Source organism: Giraffa tippelskirchi, chromosome 7 (genome assembly GCF_054371585.1).
Source record: "Giraffa tippelskirchi isolate mGirTip1 chromosome 7, T2T-mGirTip1v1.2.pri, whole genome shotgun sequence".
Classification (NCBI taxonomy): Eukaryota; Metazoa; Chordata; class Mammalia; order Artiodactyla; family Giraffidae; genus Giraffa; species Giraffa tippelskirchi.
Window position 1 is genome coordinate 59,196,252 of NC_137281.1, and position 18,171 is coordinate 59,214,422.

The 18,171-nt window shown below is 59.4% G+C and overlaps 1 protein-coding gene across 3 annotated transcripts in view; it reads right to left on the minus strand.

The window, feature by feature from the left end:
- The window catches only part of VAC14 (VAC14 component of PIKFYVE complex), an 84,500-nt gene that overhangs the window by 38,663 nt on the left and 27,666 nt on the right, over positions 1-18,171 (minus strand). For all 3 annotated transcript variants that reach the window (XM_081508797.1, XM_081508796.1, XM_081508795.1), the window contains exons 11-13: positions 16,083-16,227; positions 15,835-15,900; positions 3,233-3,389 (exon numbers count right to left, since the gene is read on the minus strand). In XM_081508797.1, coding sequence (XP_081364923.1) covers positions 3,233-3,389; positions 15,835-15,900; positions 16,083-16,227 — 368 coding nt within the window. The remainder of the gene's footprint in view (positions 1-3,232; positions 3,390-15,834; positions 15,901-16,082; positions 16,228-18,171) is intronic.

Genomic DNA, 18,171 nt, shown 5'->3' on the forward strand with positions numbered 1-18,171 from the left:
CTTGCAGGGCGCAGTGACTTGAGCAGTTTCATCCCAAGAACAGGCCGGAAGGGAAGGTCGGGAAGGCTGGGTCTGGGGGCAAACATCCATCCTGGGGGACTTGGTCGCAGGTCACCACGCAGCTGTGCGGGGCCCAGCTTCCTCCCCTCCTGCAGCAGGGCCTCGACCCGGAGCCCTCCTCCGTGCAGGCCCTTCTCCTGGGAGTCCGGCAAGGCCCCAGGTGTGTGGAGCTGGGCAGAGGCGGTACAAACACTGCCAAGTCACAGGGGGACCCAACCAGGTGCTGTCATGTCATTTCACGGAAACCCAAGTTAGGGAGACGGAGCCCTCCACCAGCTTCCCTCGGAGCCACCCCCCCGGGCAGCTCGCTGTCCTCCTGACTGCCCCAGAGGCGGCCCCCTCCCCAGCCCGAGGCTCTGCCGGGGTCAGGAGTGAAGAGGGTCGGGCAGAAGGGAGACCACCGCCTCTGCCCACACTGCTCTGCACTGCAGGCAGGAGTGTTCCTGCCAGGCCAGGCGAGAGTAACGTCCCCAGTGGGCATGCAGCCTGCAGCCCCAGGCACCACTGCGCTGACGCCGAGGCCAACACAGCAGCTTCCAGGCAGGTGACGGGCCCACCACCGCAAGCGGTCTGCACGGTCTGAGTTTACAGGCCCGATGGGCAGGCACCACGCCACTGGTCTCCTCTTTGCTAGGCTCCCTGCCTCCTTAGTTTTCCAAAGTCCCTTCGTAGGGGTGGCAAGGTGGGTGATCTGTCTTAAAGAGGCACAGCCCTGCACCTGCAAGTTCTCAGAGCTGTGCCCTGGCGAGCCAGGGAAAGGCAGATCCAAACCGGAAGACGGTCCACCTCGCAGCCTCCATGCGTGGCCAGCCGGAAACGGACAGAAGGACCCCCACATGCAGAGATGCTGGGGAGAAAGGACGGAATGCGTGTGCATCTCCGGGTACCCTCTGACCTGGGTACCACACCAGCATCCTCGGCGCCTGGCACTGCCCTCCCCAAGGCGGCCGAGAAGGGACAGCAACAGGGCTCAGCTCTACTTCTGGTTATTGCCATGAGCTTGACCTCTGAAAACCATGGCCCACCTGACAGACCTGGTGCCAGCCGTGGACCGCGTGCTGGGTGGATGCCACCCCTTTACAGGGTGCGTGGGGCGCACGGCGCTGTGAAACCCCCCCAGCGGGGAGTCTCACTGGCTGCGGGCACTTCCGTGGTGCTCTTTCCAGGATGGAATTTCTTCCCATCTGGCACACTTAGCTGTTTTCTATGAATTCAGGGCGAGGCCCTGGCTGATGCGAGCCAGTCTGACAGCCTTGGGAGCTGGGGCAAGTCTTCATCACCTCAGCCTCCCCGGCGGCCCAGGCGTCTTGACAGGGCCAGAAGCTGGGGCGCAGAGCTCTTTGCCACCCAAGCCCCTCCAGCTCCTGCTCTGAGCAGTGGAGGGCATGCTACCAGAGCTCCCTGGGCCAGGCCCTGAGGCTGGGGGCTCCCACCCTGCCGCCTCCAGGACTGGGCTATGCGCAGCTGCTTTCCGACCCACCCCTCCACCAGGAAGCGTTTGACAGTCATCCACTTCTCCACGCCCTTCTCCCTCCCTTACAGAGGAGGGACACATCAGACAGCCCTGGTGGAGGGGATACAGTGTCCCCTGCCTGGGGCTGTGTTCCCACAGCCTCTCCCCCGAGGATGTGGGGTCACGGCTTCCTGGGCAGGGAGTCCTGGGGGCCGCCCCCACGCACAGGAAACCTCTTCTCAGCTACTGGCCCCACTGCCTCTCAGTGAGCCCCTCACCCAGCCTCTGGCAACCCTGCCACTCGTCCAGAAACTTCAGGTTGGCGCCCAAGTGCTGATCTGGGGAACTGGGATGGAGGACGGGCAGAGGGGAGGAATCGTGTCCACAGGGGTTGCGCGGTCAGGATGCGGGAGCCTCCCGGCCGCAGCCCAATGTCCAGAGGAAGCGGCTCCCAGGCTCAGAAACCGCTGCATCCTGCGGAACCAGAGAAGGATGCTGGGCTGCCGCGAGAGCCCCTGACTCCTTCCTGCCTTCAGTCAGAAGTAGCTGGAAACTAGAGCAGCTGCAGGCGGAGCGCGCACAGTGGCGACAGCCTGGGCCCTATGGGACACCCCGTGGCCCGGGCTTGACTTCAGGTGTTACTAGGGAGATGTCTTCCCTGGTGGCTCAGCTGGTAAAGGATCCGCCTGCAATGCGGGAGACCTAGGTTCGATCCCTGGGTTGGGAAGATCCCCTGGAGAAGGTAAAGGCTACCCACTCAGGTATTCTAGCCTGGAGAATTCCATGGACTGTATAGTCCATGATGTCACCAAGAGTCGGACACAACTGAGCGATTTTCATTCACTTTTTGATGCATGGGCCTTCGGATTGGCTGGCAGCCTGGCCCCCACTTCCACAGAGCAGGTGCCCTCAGGGCCAAGTACTGGGATGCCTTTGGGGACGGTGCAGCGGGGCTGTGGCGGGGGAAGCCACCACTGAAAAGGCCCTAGATCTATCTGACTCTTGGATTTTCCATCAGAGGAGGTCTAAGACCTTGTATCTGGATGTCAAGAGCCGCTCAGGGGACAAAGAGATACCCCAGGCAAATGCCCAAGATTCACCAGATACGCTCCTTCCAAGCTGCCTCCCTGGGTGTTTTCCAGGATCGTGTCACTGGAAGGCAGTGGCATCTGCCTGCGAGGGAGGACCCGGGAGTCACGCTGGCCCCAGGAGAAGAGCCACCTGTGGGCTGGAGGGACCCCGAGGTGGGGGGCTCCAGGAGCGCCGCGGCAACCTTCACTTCGGAGGACTGCCCGGAAACACCCTGAGTTATCCACTCTCTGCCCTGGGCCGCCTGCAGTGTTATTTTTAGCTTCTCGACGAGGAAGGAACAGCTGCCTTGTCTTCCACCCACGAGACCCAAGCTCTGGAGCTCCGTGATTCCCAACTAGGTGACGGCGCACCAGGGGAAGAGACGGCCAGCTGACTGGAGTGTTCTCACAGTCAGCCAATGGCGTAAAAGGCCGGGAGATGCAGGGAGACGAGGGAGAGGGCTGCGAGGGTCTCCTGTGAGGGTGGGGGCTGCCTGCCGCCTGCAGAGCAGCATATTGCTGGCCCTTGCACCCGGGAGCCCCCGGGCTCAGGAGGGGTGGCCCACGCACCAGCTGGTCCAGGGCAAGACTGAGCCACGCCGTGCCCAGGGGCCCCGAGGCCGCAACCGCCCGGGAGGGGAAGACTCACCGGGCGTGCTCAGCAGGCCGGCTCTGCTGGGGGTGGGCACCTGGAGCTCTGAATGGCTGACCTGGAGGTCAGGGCCATCGAGGGGGTCCGGGTCATCCGTCTGGCCTGCGGGGGAAGAAGCAATTTCCGCCAGCACCTCCAGATCCTTTAGGATAACCTGGGGGAGAGAAGAAGAGGACGATGGACAAGGACCCCCACCCTGCACTGTGGCTGCGGATGGATAGCCGCCTCCAGGGGCACTGGGAGGGTGGCAGGCTGCTGAGGGCCGCCGCCTGGATCATGGCTCTGCGTGCTCAGAGACTTCTGCAAAGTTTGTGGACTCAAGAGAACAGAGGCAGACAGCGGGTGGCAGGAAGTGGGGGAGAGAAGGCAGGGTCAGCTCTTCCAATGATCACTGCTCTCTTGTCCCCAGGAGATGAGGGTCTCAGCCCAGGGCCCGGACTGTGCAGTGGGTGTCCCTGGCTGGCCAGGCCTCGATGTCATCCAGTGCTCAGCCAGATGCTGACCCCACCAGGGCCACAAGACCCACACCAGGTCCAGCGGGTTATTTCCGTATCGGAAAATATGCTTGGGGAGACCCAGCACGCCTGAGAGGCCTGGCCCGTGAGATGTCCCCACCCTGAGTGGCCCTGTGAGGGAGGGGGGGCCACAGGAGGCAGCTGTCCCGGCTCCGAGCTGGAGGTGAGCTCTTGCCTGTCCTAGTCTTGTCTACTGACACCTCCTCAAGGTACCTGGGGTCCGCTTCAGACTCAGCTCTAGTCCACAAACCGGGGCTCTGTGGTCACAGTCCTGGCTTCACTCTCGACCTTGACATCAGACGCCTGACTCTGGACCAGTGAACTTCACCATACCCGCCCTGTGCCCCCAGCTTCTACTGAGCGGCACCCGCTGGGGGCCGGGCCCGCGCTGGCGGGAGGAGACGCAAGGCCAGAGGCTGCCCTGAGCTTGTCCCCACGAGAGCAGCCCTGGGCAGACAGGCAGCCCACAAGCTCTGCGACGGCAGCTCGGCCGGAGGTGGGCTGCCGGGCCTTGGAAGTGCTGAGCCCAGGTCTGCAAGGGAACTGAGGGTAGAGGAAGGCACGCAGAGCATTCTCTTAACTAGCAGAAGCTTTTCACAGACGCAGGATCAGACCCAGAGGCACATTCCTGGAACCCAAGCTTTGGTCCAGCCCCGGAGTGGGGTGTGCGGTGGGGGCGGAAACCAGGCAGGGGCAGGTCATCCATGACCATCACCCAGACAAAGGGGGCGGTCTGAACGTGGTTTTGCAGGGGACCGGGAGGCTCATTTTCCTCCTGTGGGCCCATGGAGACTCGCCCTCACCAGGGCGTTGTGACGATCACAGGAGATGCTTCCTGCACTACTTCTGTGCAGAGATCTTAGGGCCAAGCCTGGCCAGCGGCCCCGCGAGGGAACAGGGCAGGGACAGCAGCGCACATACCCAGGCCTCCAGCCTCACGTCTGCATCGGGAGAATCTGCGTCACACGTCCCCGCATGCCTCCTCTTCCCCGCAGGACTGCACGGCCAGAAAAGCTGCGCTTCATATTCCGCATTCTCTCGTTTTAGAAAGTTTAACACCAACCCACAAATGAATGCAGACCACACACTTCTACTGTACAATTACAGCTGGAAATGTTGTCTACAGGTTCCTTCAGTAATCTTGGCCACCTCTCTCGTGCTTACATATCAAAAGATTTGTCTCTGGTCCCCTGAGGGCTAAAGCCAACAGACAGATCGGCTTGGAGCAAAATTGTGTGTACTTGTGTACGTACACACACACACACACACACACGCACACACACACATAGTGGAAGCCCCCTTGAGTGAGAGCTGGAGAACAGCAGCATCTCCTTCAGCCTCTAGAGCAAAGGACTCGAGAGGGGCTGCCAAAACGGAGGGCAAGGAATGGCGTGAAGAGGAGAATGGGGAGTTGGTGGGAAGCCACTTCGGGGTTCTCAGTCCAGCCCATCAAGTGCAGCCACTGGCTCTCCCCAAGCGGGCCAGCAAAAGCACTCAGTCCAAGCTGAATGTGGCTATGGGTAGCCACCATCCTGACGCAGGCCGAGGCCAGGACTCTGCCTCTGCCTGGGGAGTGGGGGGCAGCCCTGGGGGGCGATATCAATGGGGAGCCTGGGACAGAGCAGCGGGGACCACAAGGAGCCGCCCTCCACTGGACCTGCTGCTGGTCTCTGTGCCAGCAAGGCTGTTAGCGTGCCTCGTCCCCAAAGACCTCACGGCCCTCAACTTGAGGGCAGGAAGTCTGGCGGAAGGACACGGCGGTCTCAGCGGCCTCGGTCACACTCAGGGCCTGGACACAAGGCGAGAAATGCCCCATGGGCCTCAGGGCACGCAGAGCCAGTCCCCCGCCAGTGTGCAGGCTAGCCGGGCCCGCGGTCCTGGCCCCGAGGACGGGAAAGGCTCACAGAAAGCAGGAGGAAGCCACGCCAATTAGTATGCGCTACACAGCTTTTCGCAGAATGAATATAAAACACTTGTGCTTTCTTTTTGTGTGAGAGAAAGACGAGGGGAAGGAGAGGGAGGGAAGAAGGTTACAAGAAAGCAATATTCTGCAGGAGCAGGAGGGCCTGCGGTTACCATGGCAACGGGCTGGGGGGCGGTGGGGAAGGCGCATCAGCTGGTCCCCGAGCGAGCTGGCCACCGACGGAGAGAAAAGGTCAGTGGGAACTGGAGAAGAAAGCATCTGACAAAGCAGCTCCAGGAGGGAGGCGGCTGGGGTCGGGGTACAGGGTGTCACACCCTCCACGGCTTGGGGAGCCAAGCGAGGAAGCCAGAGGACTCCCGAGGAAGGCCTTCCTTCCAGGAGGCGCCCGGACAGCAGCAAAGGGCGTGTTTCAGCACGGGAGGGGAGTCACTGTCTAGATGGGCCGCAGCAGGCTGTCGCCCCTGCCCTCCAGTGGGCCAAGGACAGTCTCCTGGACAGCAGCTGTTTCCACTCCTCAGTTACTGGTGCATCCAGGCACTCTGTCCCCACGGTGTGTCCACAGACCAGCCCTGGAAAACCCCTTGCTGCGGGAGGCGCCCTTCTGTCTCCTGGAAATGTTCCTGCCTGCCCCTTCACCACCTTGGGACCAGGGGGAGAGCCAGAGCTTTGCGAGGCTAAGCCCTCAGGCCTGCAGGCCTGTCCTCTCCTCCCACCCAGACCCCTGACACGCAGTCCCAGGCGAGGCACCTGGCGGTTACAGAGCTGGGCAGGAAACGGAAGATGGATGGTTCTGGAGAGCTTCTGCCAAGGGATGGCTGGAAAAACCTTCCATTTCTCTACCCACGTGTCTCTGAGAAACTCAGTCCAGAGTCTGACTAGGCCCCTGGTCAGATGACCAGGCCCCAGATGTCAATGGGTTCAGCCTTCCAGTCCCACGAGCAGGGAAGGAACTCCCTGGGCTGGGCCCTCTGCAGTCCGAGACAGGAGGAAACCGCACGAATTTCCGATGGCTGCGTCAGGGCTGGTGCAGAAGGGGACACAGGCTGGAGGCCCGGAGGCCAAGGTCTGCGGGCACCGCCCAGGGCTAGCTGACACCTCCGCCCAGAGCAGGGTGGCTGCAAGGCCACACCCGAGATCCTGGGCAGCTTGGGGTTACCCCTTATTCTTGGGAAGCGGAGCTAAGAGCAAATGAAGAAGAGCTGAGGCCTGCACAGGAAGCCTTGTGGCCTCCTGCCTCCTCCCGCACAGAAGCCTGTCCCCTTCCTTCACGAGGGCTGCAGCCCAGGGGGGTCAGGCCTCCCGAGCCCCTGATGCCCGGTGGACTCACCTGGAGAACCCGGTCCAGGAGGCCGGGCTGCCGGCCAAAGAGGGGCACCCGGGGAGCCGCGGCGGGTGGGGAGGATGTCCGCGGGCTCCGGCCCAGCTCCTGTGTGCCCAAGCCCCCATGCAGCTCTGGGGGATGGCAGCTGGCACTAGCCAGCCGGCCCTCGACACAGCAGACCCAGGCTGGAGAAAGTAGCGACAAGGCCCGGCCCGGCCCGGCCCAAGGGGGCAGTTTTCCCAGAACAGCTTCCCACTAAGGGGGTAGGAGCAGGCTGGGCCCAGCACGTCAGGGAGGCCGCCCGCAGCCTTGTCTTCTACACCACCGGGGCAGCACCGCCAAAAAGACTCCCAGATCTGGGGGTGTGAGCGAGGGCACTGCTTAGCCTTAGACCTGATTTCCCACTGAGGAAACCACCCTGATTAAGACCTCGTATGCCTCGGTAAAGCAAACAACAACTTGAAAAAAAGGAACAAGAATTCTGTCTTGGTTTGTTGCCTGACTTTGAACGCATGCCCTTAGGAATCAGGAATGGTTTTCTTTTCTTTTTCTTCTGTTTGAGTGGACTCAGAAGTCCTTCCAAGGCGCCCAGTTCCGTGCCATACTGCCAAAGGGCAGCACCTGATGCTTATTAAGTTCCTCAGTGACAGCACAGTGTGGGTTCTGGCAGCTGGAACCGTCCAGCCACCGCCCCTGAGGGTAGAGGGGGAAAAGGCCAGCCCGGGTGAGACGGCTTGGAGACAGGCCCCCCAACTTCTCGGGGTGAGACGGCTTGGAGACAGGCCCCCCAACTTCCCGGGGTGAGATGGCTTGGAGACAGGCCCCCCTTCCCTCCCACCCCCGGGGCTTCCTGCTGAGGCCATCGCTTACTTGCAACTCTGACTGGCAGGTGCCCCTGCAGGAGGTGAACTCTCCCTGTGAGCGGGCAGGGATGGGGAGGGGCCTCCGCACTGGAGCAGCCTGGGGCAGAGCGGGCACAGTTACAGCTCGGTCACCAGGCGACGGGCCGAGGGGCTGCTGTCTCCAGGGCCTGGCCCGTGACAACCAGGACAACAGCACGGGCGCCCGCCCGCCGCCAGGTCTCTCTCTGCTCAACCCCAGCCCGCATGTGAACCCCACTTAGCTCTGTCTGAGGGGGCAGGCCCAGGCCCCCGCAAGCGAGGAAGAAGGCAGGATGGGCCACAGTGCGCTCTGCTGCCATCTGCCCGCCTCCCGTTGTGCACACGCTCATGAAACGCATTGGGCCCCTCCTGTGTGTGGACACGCCTCTGCCCTCGCGGTGTGTGACGAGGGCCGCGAGAAGGTCTGGGGGACAGGTGCTGCAGTGACACAGACGGGGACCTGGCTGGCCCTGAGGAGCAGAGGAGTGGGTGGTGTACGTGACAGACACGCCTTCATGGATTCACGGGGCACCAGGCCGAGATCCTGACCTAGTTACCTCACTTCTCTGAGCCAGTTTCTGCTTTGGTAAGGGGGGACGCAGCAGAACGCACGCCCTGAGGGCTGCTGTGGAGATGGGGATGCCCAGTACAGGCTGGGAATGAGTGAGCATGAGGCGCACTTCTGTCCTCAGCATCTCTAGCAACTTCCCACCCCATCGGTGGGCCTTGCAAACTGCCAACAGGAAGATGTCAGGGAAACGCAACCGACTCTGCTTTGGCCATCTCCAGAGGAGGAAAAACTGACACGTATCCTGGGAGAGATCTTGGCTACTGACGATGCCCCAAGTGAGGCAGGGTGGGGCGTGCGTGTGAAAACAAGGGCCCTGGCTTGGTTACCTCGGCGATCGCAGGGACAGAGGGTGTTGGAACTGACAGACAGGGGCCTGGCCCACAGGCTCCCAATAGGAACTGGGGTTGGTCCACACTGAGGTTCTCAATCAGAGACGAGCATCACCATCACTGGAGGCTTGTGGGGAACCCAGGTCACGAGCCCCCATCAGAGAGAGCAGTTCAGAGGTCCAGGCTGCGGCCCAGGCAGCTGGATGTTAAAGAGCTCCGGGGGACTCTGACAGCAGCCCTGGTGTGCGTGGCTCCCTTGTGGGACTCTATGGGGTTGGTGGACTTCAGCCTTTCTAGGTGAGATGACTGATGACTTCTCGAGCTCAAGGAGAGACGGGCTGGGGCAGGTGGCCGGCTCCTCCCTGGAGCCCCAGCCCTGTCCAGGGGAAGGTGGTTCCAACCTCCTCCCCTCTGTGGACTCCCCTCTGGGCCCTACATTTCCTGCTTTGGGAAATAAGCCACCCCTCTGGGGAGCCCTGTGCTCCAGTTATGGTGCAGCTCTGGGTCCTCACTTGCCCATCAGTAGAGGGAATTCAGACAGAGACAAAGACTGAAAACCCTCCCAACACAAACCTGTCTTCCTAGAGCAGGTGATGGCGGCCAACAGCGGGTACTGAGGGCCCCTCCTCACCCCAGGGAGGCTGACGCGGGGCCGTGGGCGAAAGTGGTGTGGAAATACAGAAGGACCAGAGCAGCAGGCGCCCCCTGGTGCGATTCTGGGCCTGAGACCAGGGGACCCCGCCCATCCACGACAGCAATCCGCTGCCAAGGGCTCCCCGGGGCCTCTGCTGGGCTGTGGGCGCTGGGAGCCCCCGTCCCTGGGGCGTGAGGCTGCAGGCCTGGTCTCGCCTTGCTGGCCACAGCTCCTCTCCCTGCTCATCTGTCCCCGCCCCTCATTTTCTCTCCCAAGCCCTGCAGGAGGCCTTGGGCTCTGCCTGGGAGAGCAGAGAGGACCAGCCCGAGGCCTGCAGCGGGAGGGCCCGCACGTCCTCATCTGGGCCACTGAGCGGCAGCCCGCCTTGCTTCTCCACATGGAGCGGGCCCTCTGCAGGTGGAACCGAGCTCCTGGCCACCAACGTCTCACCCCTAGGTGCTCTGGGCTGGTGCCCGACCTGACCGTGTGATCCGACCGTGAAGAAACACTCAGAATTGAAGCGGGGCTGGCGGGGTTGTTTTTGTTTGTTTTGGAGAGTGGATGGAATGAAAATTGGAGCGAAATAAAAACTGAGGCAAGGATATGAGAAGGAAAAACAAGCTCCTTTCTTACGGAAGACTGTCCACTTTTGAGCAGGCTACATTAGTATTCTGGGTGGTGGAGTCAGGACCACACAGGGTCAGGGCTGGAAGGGACTTACAATCCAGCCCAACCGCGTTTCAGGGAGGAAAACGGAGGTGACACGTAACTGGTTCCAAATCGGGAAAGGAGTACGTCAAGGCTGTATATTGTCACCCTGCTTATTTAACTTATATGCAGAGTACATCATGCAAAATGTCGGGCTGGAAGAAGCACAAGCTGGAATCAAGATTGCAGGGAGAAATATCAATAACCTCAGATATGCAGATGATACCACCCTTATAGCAGAAAGCAAAGAGCAACTAAAGAACCTCTTGATGAAAATGAAAGAGGAGAGTGAAAAAGTTGGCTTAAAGTTCAACATTCAGAAAACTAAGATCATGGCATCCGGTCCCACCACTTCATGGCAAATAGATGGGGAAACAATGGAAACAGTGTCAGACTTTATTTTCTTGGGCTCCAAAATCACTGCAGATGGTGATTGCAGCCATGAAATTAAAAGATGCTTGCTCCTTGGAAGAAAAGCTATGACCAACCTAAATAACATATTAGCTATGACCACCTAGATAACAATGTAACATGTCGGTTACATTGCCGACAAAGGTCCGTCTGGTCAAAGCTATGGTTTTTCCAGTACTCATGTATGGATATGAGAGTTGAACCTTAAAGAAAGCTGAATGCCGAAGAATTGATGCTTTTGAACTATGGTGTTGGAGAAGACTCTTGAGAGTCCCTTGGCTTGCAAGGAGATCCAACCAGTCAATCCTAAAGGAAATCAATCCTGAATATTCACTGGAAGGACTGATGCTGAAGCTGAAACTCCAATACTTTGGCCACCTGATGTGAAGAACTGACTCATTTGAAAAGACCATGATGCTGGGAAAGATTGAAGGCAGGAGAAGAAGGGGACGACAGAGGATGAGATGGTTGGATGGCATCACTGACTCAATGAACATGAGTTTGAATAAGCTCCCAGAGTTGGTGATGGACAGGGAGGCCTGGCGTGCTTCAGTCCATGGGGTCGCAAAGAGTCGGACGCGACTGAACCGAACTGAGCCTGACCACATTTCAGGGAGGAAGGCAGAGGTAGGGAGGAGCCTCAGCCTTACCATGGAGTAGGGGGCAGCACGGGGCAGAGGCCATCCTCCTGTTCTCCACTGGGCAGCTACCACACCACCCTCAGCTGTCCCTGCCATGGCTCACTGCTTCGGGGTGGGGCCCGGGGGGCTAAGCAGACCTGGGGCAGCCCGGGGGGCAGGTCAAAGCCAAGTGCATCCAGCCTGGATAGAGCAGTACCCAGCGGCACTCTCATTGAGGTGAGGTCAGACATCGTGTGGGGTTTAGATGATCTGGAATCTGACAGACTCAGCTTCCAAGGCTGGCTCCTGGCAAGTGGCAAGTTATCCTCCTTACGCCTGAGCTTCTTCTCCTGTCAAACAGGGGATAATGAAACTACTCCTAGCCCACCAGGCAGATTCCTGAGACAATGGGTGCGATGCACTGTGACCGGCGCCATGACTCCATAAACTGGTTTCCGCCTCTCCTTCTCCCAGACACAGGGTTCAGCACACAGCACCCCCCATGGTTTCTGAAGGAAGTCAGCGAGGGGGGTGTCAGGCCATCCCGGCCTCTCTAAGCTGCTCTCAGATGAAGGCAACAAGGGGGAGCCCTCGTTTCTGGCACAGACACGGAGGGACAGCCCATTTCCAACAGCAGGCCTTCCCTCCTGGGGGCACAATCTGCCCCTAAAGAATCTGAGGGTGATGGACAGGTTGTTAGGAAGGGCCAGGCTCAGACGGGGAGCCTTCCTCGGCCTCCTGAAACAGCGGTTGGCGGGGCACGTGGAGACCCCCTGCCCTCCGTACAGTTCAGAGCAGTCAGGCTCCCGGCCCAGGTCCCTGGGGAGGAAGGGCACCCGACCATCCTTCCAGATCTCTTATGAAACTTAGATTTCTTTTTTTTTATCCTACATATTTTTGTTTAAAATAGATATTCAATTTTTAGAGCAGTTTTAGGTTTGCAGCGATACTGAGCAGAACATAACAGAGGTTTCGCACGTACCTCCTGACCCCACATGCACACAGCCTCCCCCTCACTGGTCTTCCTCACTATGGCAGTGCGCCTGTTAACGATCAGTATGCCTGCACTGAGACACACAACCTCTGAAGCCCACAGCTGACATCAGGGTTCGCTCCGGGCATGTGTGTGATTACACGTACCTGCCGTGACCTGTAGCGGATCTGAAATGCAGGTGGGGAGGCAGCTGTGCTTGAGGCTGGGGTGGGGATGGGAACCACCGAGGCCCCTGCAGGCTGGCCACACCACGGGGAACGTGGAGAGGACCTGTCTGTCGTCCAGGGCTCAGGGGCAGAGCCCGCCCAGGCAGCTGTGGGCTTGGGAGGTGGCCGATGCTGGCACCTTCGGGCACGGAAAGAGCAGCCCCGCCTCCGCGAGTCCCGCAGGAAGCTCTGCACACGTGCTCCGTGTTCCAGACTGTGGGATCAGGGTCTTATTTTCACTTAAAAACAAGTCATTGGATCGCTAGCTGATGGGAGGATTTCTACTCCAGTGCCAAGAATATTAATTTGACACCTGCAAAATTCTTTCTGACAATAGGGATTTTCAGATCACGGCTGCGAGGAGTAGGCAGTACTGAGGAAGCAGCCACTTATCCTGAATTAGGGGAAGCAAAGACAACGGAGGATCCCAGAGGGGTGTGGACTACCGAGCTGTCACTGGGAGGGGGCGAGGGGGGGCGGACAGAGAAACAGGGCCTGCGAGACACCCCAGTGAGGCCACTTGCCCAGGGGGCTGGGGAACGTGACGGTGGCGGCAGAGCTGGGGCTCTGAGGCTTGGCCTCTCCCTGGGCCCAGCTTTTGAATCATTAACACCTGGTACACTCTGTCCCCCGGGGCAGTGCCTCTCTCCCAGGGTGACGGGTATGTGGGTTCATCACCATCACACTGGGAGAGGAAAACATCTGCAACACAGACCATAAATGAGATGGACACACAAAGGGCTACTGTGAGTCCATTGGGAAAGTGGACAACAGGTCAGGGCGCTGAGGGGGCGCTTTCTCCGAAGCCCCACAGCCCTCTCCACGCCAGATTGGACAGTCTTCTCGAGAACTTGTAGAAGAGAAAAAGGCCAGATGATGGGGATGATGATACGATGACTAAGCACAAGCTTGGGGGCCACACGTGGTCAAACACAGGTATGGAGGATCAGCGGCTGAGTGCTCTGGGGACAGACAGACTTGGGTTTGGCCCACCACAGCCTAGTTGGGTGCCAGCTACTTCACCTCCCCAGCCTTATTTTCTGAATTGTCAAATGGAAATAACAACAGCATTCTCCCACAAAACAACTGTTGCGGGTTCTCTGGATACTACAGGGAAAGCGTCTAAGCACATTTCCTGACTCTGTGATGACTTCAGACAAGTTGGCAGTTATTAATGGGCTAACCCGGGCGTTGAGGCACCTAGGCTGAGGGTACAGCCCTGCGTGGGGCAGGCCGTGGTTATGTTCTCTTAGCAAGGGGCCTCTCCCCACCCCAGTCTGGCTGTGGGCCAACTTGACTGAATGGGCTTTCAGGGTCTTGTGCCCCCCGGAGCTCCAACCTGAGATCAGGGCCGTGCCTGAACATAACTGGGGAAACCTCACAGAGGGCACTTTCTGGACACCCTGGAAAGAAAGCTCGCTCAAGGAGAAGAGGGACTTTGTCTCCTTCATGGCTGCATTTCTACTGCCAAGTACACAGCACGCCCTCAAGGTCACCGGATTCAGCAGGGGCTACTTAGGGACAGGATTCTGGAGAAGAACCAGGACGTGGCAGGATCACGACTCAGCAGTGATACTGGGTTCCCAAATCCCTCCCCGGGAGAGAGATGGGACAGCAGGGACTCTGATCTGCTGCTAACAGCAGTGCTGCCTGCCCGCCCCACCCCCGGCAACTGCCCCCAAGAGCAGCTGCAGCCTCCTCCCCACCGGAGGCCCACAAGATGCGCCCCAAAACCCAACAACATTTGACATCTCAGCAAATCGAGTTTCCACAGCCACAACCTGAACAGAGCTGTTTAATGGACTGTATCTCCTCCGGCTCCCTTTAAATGCACATGCACACAAAAACCAGCCGCGGGTGAAGAAGGCTGGATGGGATTAAACAACTGTTTAAAGGACTGAAATCTCAGCTGCTTCCACTGAAGTCCTGGGGAAAGGAACCAATCAGCGAAGTTCTTCTCTCCCTTTCTGTACTGAAATGAGGGCCGTGAGTGTGCACTGAGTCAGTTCTAACTCACTCAGAACTGGGCCATGTCCACCTGGGCCTTGCACTGGCGGGGGGGAAAGTGTGTGTGTGTGTGTGTGTGTGTGTGTCCTGCAGTGTGTGTGTGTGTGTCCTGCAGTGTGTGTGTGTGTGTGTGTGTGTGTCCTGCAGTGTCGGGGGGGAAAGTGTGTGTGTGTGTGTGTCCTGCAGTGTGTGTGTGTGTGTGTCCTGCAGTGTGTGTGTGTGTGTGTGTGTGTGTGTGTGTGTGTGTGTGTGTGTGTGTGTGTGTGTGTGTGTGTGTGTCCTGCAGTGTCGGGGGGGAAAGTGTGTGTGTGTGTGTGTGTGTGTGTGTGTGTGCGCGCGCGCACGCACGGGTGCATGGTGGACAGGCGGGAGGGACCTGAGCAGAGTCCCAGACCATCTGGGAGGACCCGACAGGACCTAGAGGTGGACACCTGCCTGTATGAATCTCTCTGTGGCTCAGGTTCAGGGAAGCAAAGTCAGGCTGCAGGCCGGCTGCCCAGGACACCACACAAGCCAGGGGCCAGCCCAGGAGAGACCAAGGCACCTCCTGCCATGGGAAGCTATGGGCTGGGTCCCGCTCCCTTCTTTCCCAGCCCGTCCCCTCCTGCTTGGCGCTGGGAGGTCTGCAGATGCGAGTGCCTGCTGCCTCATGGGGCCCAGAGGAGGTCAGGAGAGGGGTGGGTCAGGGCCGGGGCCACCAGCATCCAGCATGAAGCCTGGAGTGGGTATGGGCAGAGGGCAGGGATACCCCCCAGGAGAAGGCAATGCCCGGCTGCAAGCCCTGCCCCTTGGCCTGGAGGCGGGGGTGTCCAACCAAGAAGGCCCCCGAGCAGGACGCCGCTGGCATGGTAGGGGAGGCTGGGGGGGTGCAGGAGCCCTTGCCCACCCCACTCTCGGGTCTCCCACTCGGGGTCACTCCTGCTGCCTGGGAGGGGGCCAGCCTCTCCCTTTAGCTTGTGGTGACCCCCAACAAAAGCAAAGACTCAGGGTCCAAGTTCAAACTGGAGGCCAGAAAGGAGTCCAGCTGAAAGGAATCACAACCGATGCTCTGAGTGCTCAGCCAGTGCCCGGCACAGCACTTGGCGTTCTTTGAGACATTTCTCACCCCTCTGCGCTGTCACTACCCCAGTGGATGGAGAAAGGAAACCGAGACGCAGGGTTGGGCAGCGGCTCTGGGCAGCGAGGCAGCTGGAGCTCGCCCTCGGGCTTCCAGCCACCCCTCTCCACGGCCTCCCGGGGACCGGGGGCTCCCCGCTGGACTGGCTTCCTCGCCGACACCCAGACCGACACTCGTCAGAAGGGCCGGCAGAGCAAGAGCCTTTATCCCCAGAAGGCAGGAGACACAGCTTTCTCCAACGGCCGCTTTTCACCAGATAGGAGCAACGGGGGGACTTTCGGGGTGCTGGTTTAAGAGAACAGCAGCAAAATAAGCAGCTCTGAGCTACAGTGTGCCCTCAGCAGGGGAGGCGGGGACCTACCTCGTCAGACTCGTCCGACAGCGTCTGCAGGAGCACGGGGAACAGGCTGTCCGTGTGCCGTGACATCTGTGGGGAGGGGCCATGTGAGCGCCCGCGCCCCCCGGGGCCCGCGGCAGGGGCCTCCCACCCCAGGACCCTCCAAGCTCCTGCCGCTCAGGGTTTCCCAAGAAGAGTGACGACCAAGACCCTGCCAGGCGCAGGCAGGCCTGGAGACCGCCCAGAAGTGCCGCCCCAGCCCAAGGGCTCACCTTGCGGGGGGTCTTGATGTACAGGTGGTAGAGCCACTTGAGGACGGCGATCCTGGTCATCATGCCGATGGCCGTGTCGCTGAGGTGGCAGTTCAGCACCTGCACAATCCCATCCAGGTGGAGGGTGACAGGGGCCCTCTCCGTGCTGTGGGCGAGAGCAGGAGGGAGCCAGGCTGAGACCCACAGGCCCTTCCCCAGAGCCACACTGCGCCCTGGCCCCGCACATCCCACACGGGGTGCCGGGGTGCTACTCTACCAGGCGGGAGCATGGACACCTACGCTGCGGCAGGAGGGCCAGTCTGCTGGGCAGCCACCCACGGCCCCTCTTCTACCAGCAGGCCGCACCAGAAATGGTGCAGAAGGGTGGACACCTCTGATGTCAGCAAGCTTGGGACCAGCAGACCTCATGGCTGAAAGGCAGTTCAGCGCCCTCAGCACATTACGTCCAGAGCCTGTCGATGAAACAAAACCACCCTGTCCGAAGAGTCCAGGGAAAGGCCCCAGGAACACCCCTAAGTAAGATAGGCCCTGCCCCCGGCACCCGACACCCATGGCTCCACTGAGGACCCGTGGTGCTTCACCTGGCCACACCACGGGGCCCTCGGCACAGTGGCCAGCCTGGGCGAGGGGCCTTCAGAGCCGCCTCTGAAGTTGTTAATGTTCTCATCTGAGGCAGGAAGGAGGTCACAGGCTCAGCCTATAGATCGGAGCCTGTTCAGAATGCCTGTGCTCTAGGGTGGGGTGCAGGCTCCCTGGTTCCCTGGCCTGAAGCCTTGCTGGTCTCCAGGCAGAGAAAAGTCCCGCCAAGCAGCCCCGGAAAGGCTGGGTGCTGCTGGAACACTGACTCTTAGCCCTCTGCCCAAAGTAAGGTCCCCAGACAGAGGCTGGGGTTTTCCAGGATGGGGCTGGCGAGGACAGGGGGCCTTAGGGTGTCGGGAGGGGCTCCCTTCCCCTCTGATGCAGGACACCATAGCCTGCCTATACAAAACGGGCTTCCGTGGTATTTCCAGACTGCTCAATTATTCATTTGCGCCAGGAACTCAATGCCTGTACTTTCCCAATTCGCCTGAAGCCTCTCTGAAGCTCGTTTGATGTGAACTCCTAAAGGGCAGGGTTGTGAGCTCTGTTAAGTGCTAAATGGAAGTGCTGTTTAACATGGTTTGATGATTCCCCATGGAGCTCATTTTGCAGGCACAAGTGGGCACTCTAGACTCTAGGGGCTGGGGGCTGGGCGTGTGAGGGATGTGGCCCAGTAGACCGAGCCTTGGGGTGGGGCTGCCGCTGAGGCTCCCCGAGAGCCATGTGGCAGCAAGTGCTGGGGTTTTGCGAGGACAGCCAAGCATCTGGGTTCTTCAGCAGACTGGACAGATGGGGAAACTCACGCATAGACAGACAAGTCCAGGGTGGCAAAGGCGGGCTCCCAGACAGTCTCAGCCACCCAGGAACCTGCTGCTCTTCACCTCTCTCTCTCTCTCGCTATTAGAAATATAACGCAGGTCACATACGGAATTTTATATTTTTTGGTTTTATATTCAGTTCAGTCGCTCAGTCGTGCCCGACTCTTTGCGACCCCATGAATCGCAGCATGCCAGGCCTTCCTGGGCCTCCCTGTCCATCATCAACTCCCGGAGTTTACCCAAACTCATGTCCATCGAGTTGGTGATGCCATCCAGCCATCTCATCCTCTGTCGTCCCCTTCTCCTCCTGCCCCCAATCCTTCCTAGCATCAGGGTCTTTTCCAATGAGTCAACTCTTCGCATCAGGTGGCCAAAGTATTGGAGTTTCAGCTTCAACATCAGTCGTTCCAATGAACACCCAGGGTTGATCTCCTTTAGGATGGACTGGTTGGATCTCCTTGCAGTCCAAGGGTCTCTCAAGAGTCTTCTCCAACACCACAGTTCAAAAGCATCAATTCTTCAGTGATCAGCTTTCTTCACAATCCAACTCTCACACCCATACATGAAAACTGGAAAAACCATAGCCTTGACTAGATGGACCTTTGTTGGCAAAGTAATGTCTCTGCTTTTTAATACGCTATCTAGGTTGGTCATAAGTTTCCTTCCAAGGAGTAAGCGTCTTTTAATTTTAT